The 13,669-nt window shown below is 38.8% G+C and overlaps 1 protein-coding gene across 2 annotated transcripts in view; it reads left to right on the top strand.

Annotated features, from left to right (window-relative positions):
* The first annotated feature begins 1,092 nt into the window (after positions 1–1,092).
* The window catches only part of KLHL4 (kelch like family member 4), a 76,501-nt gene continuing 63,924 nt past the window's right edge, over positions 1,093–13,669 (top strand). The window contains exon 1 of one of the 2 annotated variants that reach the window (XM_084638214.1): positions 1,093–1,812. In XM_084638214.1, coding sequence (XP_084494340.1) covers positions 1,394–1,812 — 419 coding nt within the window. In that variant the 5' untranslated portion in view covers positions 1,093–1,393. The remainder of the gene's footprint in view (positions 1,813–13,669) is intronic. The other variant, XM_084638213.1, reaches the window with a different exon arrangement.

Raw genomic sequence — 13,669 nt, 5'->3', positions numbered from 1 at the left:
TTGGATTTGAACTATTCCTGACTCTAAGGATGGGAAAGGGAAAGTGGATTTCAGAATCTGAGTGTTGTTGAACAGTGGAATTTTGGAGATCAAGAAAAGAGAAATGTTAGGAAAATGGAAAACAATATAGGTAAGTTGGAGGAGAGAGAGCAAAAAAAAAAAAATTGGGGATGGGGGAAGTGCTGCATTAAGTTTGGATCAGTACCCACACCTCTCAGGGCCTATCCAAACTGAACCGCAGTCTTTTGAGGTTTGACTATTACTAGCAGTTATTTAAAATGGTACTTAAAGAATGGTACACAGACAACTACACATGATATATCTCCAAGTAAGACAAAGTGAGTGTCTTTTTCTAATACTACCAGTTTCTGTGTGTCAAAGTTATGTATATTACTATCTAATATTTATATACACTTCACACAGCTCTGAACATTTAATGCTTATCTAATAACGAATCTCTAAAATGTAATTAATTTTGTTCAAAACATGTTTTGATGCACACTATCAAAAGAATGGTTTAAAAAAATCCCACCCTTTGACAGAGTGTGTACGAGGGCAAGAGGGCGTTTACACAGGCACTTAGCCAGGAAGCATTGTGTTTTTCACAGATATGATCATTTAGGGAGGGTTTCTCCTCCAATTTTTGTAAGCTCTTCCTTTTCTCGTCCCCACACTTAGTCATAATGATACACCAGAAATGCTATCCCTCGTTAAGACAATATTTCATACACTACTGCACAATGTATTTTAAATAAGAATGTTCACTTTCTTTTAGGTAAGCACTTCAACGCTTAAGACTATTTATAGATATTTCACATAGTAAAGTGAGGTCTACTGCAACAAATGTAGTAGACCTGTTAAGGAAAATGTGAGCTGCAGGATACTTTCAGAGTGAATCATTAGCAAAATCCACATAATTAGTTCACCATTCATCATTTTGTAGTGAAATGCAGTATTGTTTATTAGCAGACTACATGCAAATCCTCATGGGAAACAAGGTCTTACCACTTTATTTGTATGTGCTTCTCTGCATCTTAAGTTGCTGCCTAAGATCCCTCAGGATCATGTGAGGCTAGGTTATATCTGAGAGTGCTGTGCTGTATGTAAGCTTAGCAGCTGGGTAGTGTTATGGTAGCTGCTTTCCTGTGCTAAGCTGATTTACTTGTTTAAGGTCTGACCTCACCATCCTGTCAGTATGGATTCCCACCTATACAGTTAACAGCAGCTTAGCATCGGCTTGAAGTGCTAGCAGTATATTGTCAGAAAAAAAGAGGGCTACTGGTATTTGTTCCTTTGTCGTCTTTTCTTAAGAAGAGGCGCTGAAACACAAGAGATAACAAAGAATCCATTTCCTTTCTAAAAGAATAGGCTTTTGTTCTTTTTTCCTGCAAAAATGTCAGTTTCTGGAAAGAAAGAGTTTGATGTGAAACAGATCCTAAGGCTACGCTGGAGGTGGTTCAGTCACCCCTCTCAAGGTTCCACAGGCACTGGAGGCTGCCTTCAGGAAGGATATGAGCATAGAGGGACACCGGTTCAGAATAGGTTGAAGAGCCACTCTCGGGACAGAAATGGGCTAAAGAAAAACAACAGTCCAGTTCGCCACAATATACTGGCACCAGTGCCAGGTCCAACCCCTGTGCACCACCGATCTATTCAAACCTGGCATCAACAAAACCTCATAGAACAGCTGCGAGCAAATGAGGATATCCCCAAAGCAAGCACAGAGGAAAATTGTGTCAAAGAAGATTCAAGTAAAAATATACAGGAGTTGCAGATGATCACAGACGACAATACAGATGAACCCACTGAGAGGTAGGCGTTTTAGATGTCTGCACTATACTCCTATCCAAATTATTCCTAAATAATGTCTTTGTTTTTAACTAGAGTTGCCTACTATATTCCTTGAACTTGCACTGTAAAATACAGATGTGACTGACAAAGAATATTTATAAACAAAAAAGTGTTCAAAATGAACATGAGCCTTGCTATGTATTTTTTGTATCTTTTATGCTTCACATTTTTCATTTTTGAGATCTAGTTCCTAATGAATAAGATCTGTCACTGTTTCCTTTGTTACTGCTTTTAGCAGCTCCAAAAAACATGCTAATTTGTTGCCCTAATTTCCTATGCATAAAAACAATGAAAAACAATCCATCATAAAACACAGCCCTCATTCTGATTTTATCAATAACTGCAACTTTGAGAAATGTAAAATGTTGGAGACGCACCCATTATGTTGTTGCCACCAGTCTGTTAGCATCTTCACTGCCCCTTTTTACTTCCTTCTTGATAAATATAATTAACCTTGAACCATGTGGAAAGGGACCTACTTGGCCTGGCTTTGAAAAGGTTCATTTCAAATCATATTACCTTCACAGCTAATTTGCTAGAGAGAGAGAATAAATACTCTCTGCAAGCTCAGGTAATAAAACATTACTTACAGCTATGAGATCTTAATGCAGGAAGCACAGGGTATGAGTTATTTTAAAATGTTGATATTGAGGGCTAAGATATTTATACAAGTCATTTGATTGAGGGTGACAGGTAATATGCTTATTTTATTTTTGCTGATTTTTAATAAGCAGATACCAACATTATGTACAATTCCACACAAAATTAGATCCAATCGAGTGTATATTTTAACATGGCAATTTATTTGTTGTATTTTGTGGATTTGCTTTCACTCTACCGGGAAAATTGAGGATCTTTACACTGTAACAAAAATGCAAGACTAATTTACTTAGAGACAGTTTCTGGCAGTAAGACACAGTTGACAGTTCGTGTATTTTTAGCAGTTATCTGTTCAAATTGTGATATCTGGCATATAGGACATCTGTGATTCCTTAAATATGTCTATACAAAAGAAGATGCATTCTTAAATTTCTTAGCCTGAAATTTCATTTCAAGTAGCATCCTACCAGGCAGTGTTTATTATATAAATTCATCACAAAACAAAATCAAATAGGGAGCAGTGTATATAAACAAATCACTGAAGTTCTCAAATGCAATCAGATCAGATAAAATTAGGTGTATGCAGGTTAACTTGGTCAATCAATTGTAAGAGGAATGAAAGATCTAAGGTCAGAACATGCTTTGTTGAGATAATACTGGATATTTGGAACTGTTATGAAAAAACAGTCAACGTTTCCTAAAAATTAAGTCAAAGTATAAATTTGCTGAGAAAGTATGTGAATGAAAACACTGCCAACAAGAACTGTATTGCATCAGAGAAGTGTCCACTGACTGTTCTGAAACTACCTGAGCTTCAAATTTTAAAAAAACTATACATTTTGACTATGAAGTGAAAAAGAAAAAGATATGATCAAATTCAATTAGAGAAGTTATTAAGGACCTCTCTCTCAAAACAATATATTCACAACATTTACCCTTTTGTATATAAACATTCTATCATAATCTGACAAAATTCTGTGTCCTAACATTTCAGCCAATGAGTCATTTCAAGAATCTGTAAAAGTACTAGAGTCTGCTTCTTGCTTTAAAAAACCTATATAGAAATATACAGCATATGTTAGTATGTGCACACAGCGAAAACAAATCTCTCTCTGGACTCTTCTCCTTTTAGTGTCTCTTGTAAAAGTTTTATACTGAGACTATCAATTTTTTTACAAATATAAGTCTCTTATGAAATAATGCAGCTATTCAAGCCAGTGCTCTTTCCACATAAATATTAAGAAAAGATTCTGCTTTGTTTTATATTTTTAAAAAGCCTATTAAACTTGAAAATATAAAACTTAACTGCAAGGCGGTGGGGGAAATACCTTAAAAGAAGTTTTAATACATCCAAGCAATCTTACTTTAGCTCCTATATCTCAATTTCCACCATCAACGCCCCTCCACAAAAAAAAAAAAAAAAAAAAAGTTATTTCTATGGCATACAACTCCATACACAAACCACACACACTAATTCATATTGTCATTGCAAGAGTAGATGTTAAATAATAGATGCACTACAGTTCATAACAAATACAAAGACAAAGCCTTTACTACGTTACCAATAGAAGTTGTTGCTGTCATAAATTGACACATACGTTTTCTGCTCTTTAATGCTCTCGTTGTTCAGGTACCGACAAAAGCAATCATCTTAAACCACACAGGGCCTCACTTTTCCCCAGAGATGTTAGGAAGCCACGATTTGAACCAGAGTCACAGGGAACTGCCAGTGCTCAGGCCTTCTGAAATATCAGTCTCACTCAGTCTTCTGGATCTGCTTACTACATCTTACTACACTGTTAAAGCTATGGCAGATTACCACAGCCATACACTCCAAGTTTCTCATCCGTGCCTGAATCCATACAAAAGGTGTTATCAACAGTAGCTCTTGTTCTAGGAGTGTAATGCCTCCATAGAAGTGCCTTGCTGCCATACTCTTTAAGTGTGCAGTCACATAGCCATGGAATCACTATACTGTAGTAGGTAGCAATCAGGAGGTATACACAATTACTTCAATCCCAGTATTCAAAACACAGAAAGTGTAAGTACCATGCTGCTTCTAACCATCCCTCCACTCCTCTCTAGATTCAGAAGCCCTATTTGTAGCTGGACTCTAAAAAAGAGGGGAGAAGTTCTAAGGGTCACTTTGACCAAACCAGAGACAGTAAGAACTCTATGATAAATGGAAAAGGACAGGAAACCAGGTCAAGACCTTTACCATAAACAGGCTTTTGAAACCACTTCCATTTGGCAATGTAACTCTTATGGAATCTAGATGAAAATTCCCTGCAAAAAAAATTGATTCAAACCTGAAGATCTGGCCAGGATGTTTGAAGTTTTCATCTTTTCCTAAGGACTCATCTGTCTTCTAGCTGTAAAGGTCTGTGTCTACAAAAGACAGTACAAACCTTCAGCCTTGGGCCTCAGAAAGACCACAATTCCTTGAGTCAGGCAAGCCCTGAGAGAGAGATGGCATTGATGCCAGAGATATCAAAGGAAGTCCCAAGGGAACATTTGGACACACATACAGAATTTCTTTTCCATTCCCTCTTTCTGGAATGGGCTCAAGAGACAGCTTTGTGTCATATAGATAAATATACTTCCAAACCTATATAGATATATTTACAAACAGCTGAAAATTGGCATTTCTTAACCTCAGGAACCCTAGTTTATTAAATAAGCAAACTCTTTCAAAGTACATGGAGGCACCTGTCTTCAAGCAGACAAATACAATAAAATGCTGGGTATTTTTAGGCCAAGCTGTTTTTGAGACACTATAAGCCAAAAACACAAGGGAACTTTCCAAAAAGCTGAGAAAATAATACCTGATTTTTAAAAAGGTTAGCATCTCTAAAATACATGGTAAAAGTTTCCTTGTACTTTAAGAATAAAGATCTATTCTGGCATCAGATCCTATATGGAACATTTTAGACAGTCTTATTTCAACTTGGCAAAATTAGCAGGGAAGGGCATGAACAGATTTTAACAGAAATTTAGTTCTAATGTCAACTATGGACAGAGATAAAATGCAGAAGTGAAAGTCTGATAAATGGAGGCTACTTACATTATAGAAATCAAGTTTTTAAGGGGAAAAATATACATACATACTATACACTAGAGGGGTGACTAGAGAAGGGAAAGTGCAAAGGCTGCTTAGATTACACACTAATTGGAAGATAGATTAAAATTAACAAAATAGACTACTGAAGAGTGATCCCTATAGAAAACAAAAAAATTGAAACACCAAATAAATTCCAGGTAACATTTTGTAGGCAAATTCCCACATCAAACCTATATATAAGCTGGATATTAAATATCTGTTCGCTATATTTTTTATGAAAACATTGATATGGAATTGATGCCTGATAGATGTGATTATGTATCCGGATCTGTGGAAGCATACAGTATCTATAAAAGCAGAGATGTATTATTCCAGGAAACACACTACCACATGCGTATTGTTTAACACTATGTTCATCCAGGTTATTGTACAGTATGTGAGAATTAGAATTAACTGTGGTATGTAAGATACCACAGCTATTTCCATTTTTCAGCAGAGATTGAACTGTGGTGTCTATGATATCACGATGTGTTACCTATGGGTAAATGTGAGCACTGTCCAAGTAAGGAGCTTTTGAAAAACCTCAGCCTTGGAGATATAGATGTACAACTCCCATTAATATGAGTAGAATTTTCCCCTCTAAATTATAAGGTGGTTTTGAAAGTCTTAGTAATGGTGTATAGTATGGTGAAGTATATATTCAGTAGGACTCCTTTCTCCATGGAGGCAATGTATTTTCTGTAGTTTCCACTTACAATTTTCAGTTATATCTGGTCATTCATTCTGAAAGATTTTGAAGTGTCTGAGATTCCACTTGAGGAAACACTGAGAGGATAGACTGAAGTATCTTATAAGAAATGTGTAGTAGATTTCTTGTTGAAGACTGAAAACTCATTTAAATGTCAGCTATGTATGCCATCCACACAGAGAAACATTATTACAAATCCTATCCCTCACTCTCTCCGATAGACAGCTGTCTATACAGTAAGCCAGTAGACCCTTCATGTGTTATTACAGTGAGGGTATCTCTCTTGTGGGTGCTCATGATGGGGTGAAACCCATCACAGGATGGAAAGGGAAAGTTAATTATAGCACAGGTGCAATAGATGTACCTAATAATATGCATGTCAGCTGCAGAGTGTGGGATGGGATGCATTCGGTAACTTCATGGACACCTTGGTCCCATTAAAGGGAGGAGAGTTCAGTCTGAAGGCAGAAGCCACAGACAGACTATGTTATATGTGAAGGAGGCTATCTTAGATCACTTGCGAGGAGAGCCTTGCTCAAAGGACAATGCCAATTGACTTGATGACATGGTGGTTGTGTCCTGAAAGGAACTCATTGGATAAAGTATCTGAGTGAATAATTTTAGAACAGTTTTAATGAGTCTTGCCTGCTGGATCCCAAAGGACAGAGGAGGCTGTACTAGCACAGAACTGGATTCTCAACTTGGGGAGATACCAGAAAAGGATGAGCAGAAAGCTCAGGGTACACAGATTGGTGACTGCTGATCAGGCCATACGAAAGGTCATACAAGACAAAGAACAGCCGGAGGAATACTATCAAGAGAGTCTGCAGGAAAAAGACCTATGGGTTATGTGGGTGCATGAACTAAAAGAAGAACTAGAACAGGAATTTGGACCAGCACAGTAAGGAGGAGGAGAAGGTGGTGTGATGGGATAAAAACAATCACAGGCTAGAAAGAGATTAATAATTATTAACGGGAAACAATAGATTACTTAATTAGTTACATCTCAATCACAGGGTGTGGGACTGGAAGGCATCAGGTGATAACGTAGTGGACACGGATGCCCCAAAAAGGCAGGAAAGTTCCTTCTGATCAGAGAAGTAACAGGGAGCAGACAAGATCCTATGAAAGGCTGAAGTGCCAGAGGCTGTTGGAGGCTGGAAATTCTAGGAAGCTTCATTCTAGAGATGGAGAGAGGCAATGGAACCCCTGGAAAGGGGTTAAGCACCAGACCCAGAAGAAAGGTTGATTCTCTTCGGGACTTTTGACTGTACTGTGACATCTGTTGCCCCAGAAGGGGGTTCGTTTAGCAACTTCTCAACTAGAGGGCTGAGTGGTGCACAAAGAAAGATGACCTGCGGGGGCACCAGAGACAAAAGTCCCTGCAACATCACACCCTGACACAAGGGGGCACACTGGAGGTGAGTATGATAGACAAACGCTACAATTCTGTTTCTTTTTTAAATAAATGTCTGATATTATCAGAAAAAAGCCTCAGCTGACATTTTTCAGGTAGGAACATCATGAAAGAATTATCCGTTTGATTGTTGCAATATCCTGACAGGTTGGGAGAGTGTAGACTATTAAAACAATGGAAAATGAATCAATGAGAGTTCTCTGGTCCTAATTGCCAGTTCAGAGTAATATCATTTTGTCTTAGTTAATGTGACATTTGCCAGTGGCACAGTCTGTCACATTTCTTATTAATAAAGGACCCTTTTGGGGAAGCTTTCACACTACACACTCATGCCCATCTAAGTTTTGCAACAGACATTCAGTGACACATAATGGCATTTTAATTTCTCAGGAGCAAAAGATCAGTTCCTATCAAAAAGGATGAGAGTTGATCATTTCTTTGAAAAGAGAACATACAATTTTTGTTTTTTAAACTGAGCATATTCAGGCTAAAAAAATCCTGTCCTTACTGAGAATACAACTCTGAGTATTCAGCTTAAACTTCTAGACTAGTTAATAATGTTTGAGAATAAATAAAAAGAAAAAATTAATGAGTTAATTGTATACAGCACCCAGGAATTAAGACAGTATTGTGGCTGTAAAATGTCATTACTTTAGTTATTTGAGCAGGCTACTTAGTAACTGTCTCAGTGCAGAATGTGAAAAGAATAAAAATGACAAGGCACTCATTTTCCAGCCTTAACTAGAACATGGACAGACCATGGTATATTTAGTAGAACAGGTGAGCAACTACTGTGTTCAATATGCCCCATCGGGAGACTAGTTCCCTGCCAAGAGTAAAGAGTCAGACTTGTAAGACAATTTCTTGATGCTTCAGGCAAAGTTTAGAACTACTATTGCTGATCTCATCCGGCAGCAATCTTTATTTTTAAATGAAGCCATTAGCTGTTTTATTTTATCCCATGGTCTCACTGAACTTCTAGTGTTGTAAAGGAAACCTTTCAACACTATTTGACATACTCACTAATGTAATAAAGAACGCTAAAAAATGTGGCTGGACAAGAAATAGTTTGCCTCTGATCTTCATCAAGAGCTGAAAACTGATTTTAAAAGTGGTTACTGGATGTTAGGCAAGCTATATGTTACAGTCATGCAAGACAGAGGAAGAGGTTTGGAAAACAGCATAGATAAAACTGAGGGCTTAAGATGCTGAACACAATGCTTTCATTATTTCTAAGAGAAAAAGGAAACTCTAAACTATACCAAAGGTCTAACTATTATATTGGAGAAAAAAAATATAGAGCTGTGCAGAAGATGGAAGTTCCTTTTTACAAAGGATTTTAAGATTTCAAAATGTGGCTTAATTCGAAACAAACTCACTCCCCAAATTTAGAAATTCTCTGCAAAGGAGTATTCAGGGGAAAAAAATCATTTTGGTTCAAAACATTTCATATTCACAAAATTGAAGTCATTTCAGAACAAGAAAACAAAATGTTTCATTCTGCAAGTGTGGAAGGGAGCTGCATTGGGAGGTGGGAAATAGGGTCTGTGCAGAGCTAGCTTCCCTTCCTGATTTCAGAGCAATGGTAGGGATCATTGGCATAAAGGATATGTTAGACGTAGGGCCCTACCAAATTCATGGTCCATTTTGGTCAATTTCTTGGTCATAGGATTTTAAAAACCGTAAATTTAGTTATTTCAGCTATTTAAATCTGAAATTTCACAGTGTTGTAGCTGCAGGGGTCCTGACCCGAAAAGGAGTTGTGGGTGGCAGGGGAAGTCACAAGGTAATTGTAGGGGGGTTGCAGTATTGCCACCTTTACTTCTGTGCTGCTGCTGGTAGCGGTGCTGCCTGCAAAGTTGGGTGGCCGGAGAGCAGCAGCTGCTGGCTGGGAGTCCAGCTCTGAAGGCAGCACTGGTGCCAACAGCAGTAAGGATGGCATGATATGGTACTGCCATCCTTACTTCTGCACTGCTGCCTTCAGAGCTGGGCCCTCAACCAGCAGCCGCCGTTCTCCAGCTGCCCAGCTCCAAAATAAGGGTGACAATACCATGATTCTCTCCCCCTCCATCCCCCCCCCACAGCCTCCTTTTGGGTCGGAACTCCAGTTTGAGAAATGCTGGTCAGGGTAAAAGTACACAAAAGACCATATTCCATGTGGGAGACCAGATTTCACGGTCCCCGATGCATTTTTCACAGCCGTGAATTTGGTAGGGCCCTACTTATATACTCTAGTTCCCCTTGCTCTGGCACACATGAAAGGCCATGATCTGGCCCTTCCGCCCCAAGAGCTGTGAAAAAGTTCTTAATATTACGTTCCCTTACCGAGATATGACATTTTTGCTAAAAATTATGTGCAAATATAGATAAGTAAAGAAAAATGCATGGCTGAAATGTTATAAACTGAGAATAAAAACAAAATTAAAGTAAGTATTAGAAGAAGTGTGTGGTCAGAATTATTCTGGAGGTTTCTGGGAAATCTATAGTACTGAATGACAAACCTACACATTTGGTAAATTTGACACCACGATTTTCAAGCTTCCTTTTTTATGAATTAGTATCTAACTTTTCTTATAGGTTTGCAAAGCTTGCTTCCGCAAATAGACTGTTCACCTGAGTCTCCAGTGTTGCTGTGCTTGTGTCATACATAACAGGGTATGCTTTCAGAGCGATGCAGTGTGTTTTAGCCACATAACTGCCTTCAATGTCTCTCCATGTACCATATGCAAAAGGATGTTCAACTGAAGACGGGCATACTCTTCCAATTGGCTAAGCCTCTCAAAAGAATTTTTACACTGAACAATTTCATGACCCCATGAGCAGGTCTCACTAATTAACAGATTAGTTTTAATAAGATGGTATTAGAAATCCTTAATTGGAATTTTGTATATTCCTTTAAGGGAATGTTTTCAATTGCTCAAGAAGAGGAAAAAGGAAATAAAGGAGGAGACTCCACCAGTCTTTATTTCTGATTGATAATTCCATTGACATTAAGAGCATGATACTCATATCATGAGATGGGTAAACTTCAAAGAGAGAGACGTGTACTACTTATGTATTGACTGCCAGTGGGTGTATAAATGCAACAATTAGTAGACACGTACAAAAAAAAGTGTAAGACTCAAATCTATTCTTGAAATCAGATCTTCTACACCTCAAGGTAATGTGCTGCCACTTCATTAAAATAGACATGCTAACTTGCATCACTATAAAAAAGATTGTCAAAATGTGTCTGCAATTACTTAAAAATATCCTCCTCAAAATCAGTAACTCTGGGACCAAACTCCCTAATTCTAAAAAAAGTTATGAGAGGATAACCTGCGTAATTCTGCACAATACCATTGACCTACAAATATTAACCTATCTAACCATTCTTTGCAATCACTGCAGAAAACCAGCTCATCTGAAATATGTGCCTTTTTTGCAAAAACTACTAAGTGCTATCAAACAAAGGTCTGGAAAACCCAAGAAACTTTTATGAAACAAGTGCATCATGTGAGTCTGAGATGGAAGTACATTTTTAACATATGACCGGTTATTTGCAAGCAGCAGTTTTCCACTTTGCATGAATACACACACAGACAGAACTCAAGGAAATGTTAGTTTCTTGTGAATTTTTCCTCTCTATACAAAAGCAACAGGAGTACTTGTGGCACCTTAGAGACTTACAAATTTATTTGAGCATAAGCTTTCGTGGGCTACAGCCCACTTCATCGGATGCAATAAGCCCATAAAAGTTTATGCTCAAATAAATTTGTTAGTCTCTAAGGTGCCACAAGTACTCCTGATCTTTTTGCGGATACAGACTAACAGGGCTGCTATTCTGAGTCCCCTCTATACAGTATCTCAGATTATATAAACAGAAGCAAATACAGTTATCTGTCTCTAATGTCTCATGCGAATGCTGTCAGCTGATTGGAAGTCATGTGTAAGAAAGGCTTATATACCATACATTCTCTTTTGTTGCAAGAATACCTTTGCCTCATGTACAAAAACAGTCTTGGCCTTATTTACTTGCAAATAATTTTCCAATTAGATGCCTTTATCACATTTGAAGTGGGATGTACAGAAACGAAGATAAACTTGGTCCTATAGATGTGAAGAAAGTGTGTCCCTGATCAATAGAACTATATCGGGAGCATTTAGCTCATATTGTCTGAATCACTACCAGGTGTTTGAAGATCCCTTGATAGACAACCTGTGTCAGATACAGTAGTGATGGAGTGTGGCCTGGAATATAGATGGGAATCATAAAAAATAAAGCTAATTTATTTATCTGTCATTTCTTACATTAGGGAACATGGGCTAGCACCAAAAACAGACAGCTAACCAAAACACATACCTCAGCTTGTTAACGCAGTCTGCATCACCAGAAAATACTAAGACTCAGATCCACAAGGGTACTTAGGTGCCTAAATCTGAGACTTAGGCCTCTGAGTCCCAACTTTGCTCCACCTATCTCCTACCTAAGCCCCAGAGTGATTCACGAACTGGGGGAAGCTAAACATTCAGCTGCCTCTTGCATGGGGCCTGATTGAGTAGGCACACTCAGAGACTGCCTACCAGATCAGATCCTATTCAAAATCTGGCTGGAAGAAGTGGTGGTCACCTTATAAAGTTTAGCCCAGTGGTTAGTACACCCTCCTGGGATGTGGGAGACCCAGGCTCAATCCCCCCCTCTCTGCCAAAGGGGAAGAAATGATTTGAACAGCCTTCTCCCCACCTCTCAAGAGAGAGTTCTAACTACTGCGCTAAAAGTTACAAGGTGAGCCCCACCAGCACTTCCTCCTCCTCTGGCTTGTTTGTGTGGCATGAGACAGGCACCTAACTCATTCTCACAAGATGTGCCTTAGGCACCTAAGCCACCTGACTCTAGGAGATGGGGTCCTGTTTGCGGATCGCTTGCAGAGGTGGGCACCTTCCTGCAGCCTGGACTTAGGAGCCTAGTTCCATAGGAGGGGCAGGGTTTAGGAGATACTCGTCATCAACATCTCCCATTGGCTAGCTTAGGCAGCTCCCTGCCTAGCATACTGGCTTTTGTGGATTGTGTTTGGCTAGGACTACCCAGACATTTTGGAAATGAATTGGGGGAAGGGAAGGGCTGCCCTCCCAGAGCGAGAGAAAGGATTTGAACAGGGGTTTCCCACCTCTCAGGAGAGGTGCTCTAACCACTGAGCTACGAGATATTCTGATGGGGAAGGGGGGGAGGCTCTTCAATCTTTACTCTTGCAGCTGCTCCACAATGCATAACTAACGAATGAGTGATTGGAGCAGAGAGACTGGACCCAGGTTTTCCCACCTCCCTGGTGGGTGCCCTAACCATTGGACTGCAGAGTCATTCTTTCTTTCTCTCTCTCTCTCTGTGGCACAACAGCTACAGTAGAACCTCAGTTACAAACATTTTGGGAATGGAGGTTGCTCATAACTCTGAAATGTTCGTAACTCTGAACCTTATAATTCTTTCAAAAGTTTACAGCTTTGAAACTTTACTATGCAGAAGAAAAATGCTGCTTTCCCTTTATTTTTGTTAGTAGTTTACATTTAACACAGGACTGTACTGTATTAGCTTTGTTTCTTCTGCCTCTGCTGCTGCCTTAGTTTTGTACTTCTGGTTCCAAATGAGGTGTGTGGTAAACTGGTCAATTCATAACTGTGGTGTTTGTATTTAAATATTTATCCAGAGTGGAACAGACATTAGGCCAGAGAGAGAAAGAGAGAGTGAGAGTATGTACCTTTGTGGATCCCATGCCTTTTGACTATGTACATTTGGGTCCTACAATCAAAACTGTTATGGTCTATTCCAAGTTTTGTTGTTGACCTCCTCTATAAACTTGAGCAAATAATCCAACTTCTCTGTGCCTCAGTTTACCCATGTTAAAAGTAAGTATCAATTACCTACCTTTCAAGGACAATGTAAAGCTTAATCAGTGTTTGCAAATACCCATCTTTTCATCAAAGATGCTATACAGGAGCAAAGTATTTTTAATAATAT

Source organism: Lepidochelys olivacea, assembly GCF_965140295.1.
Source record: "Lepidochelys olivacea isolate rLepOli2 genome assembly, chromosome: 9".
In the NCBI taxonomy this organism is placed as follows: Eukaryota; Metazoa; Chordata; order Testudines; family Cheloniidae; genus Lepidochelys; species Lepidochelys olivacea.
This window is presented reverse-complemented; position numbering and strand designations above follow the sequence as displayed.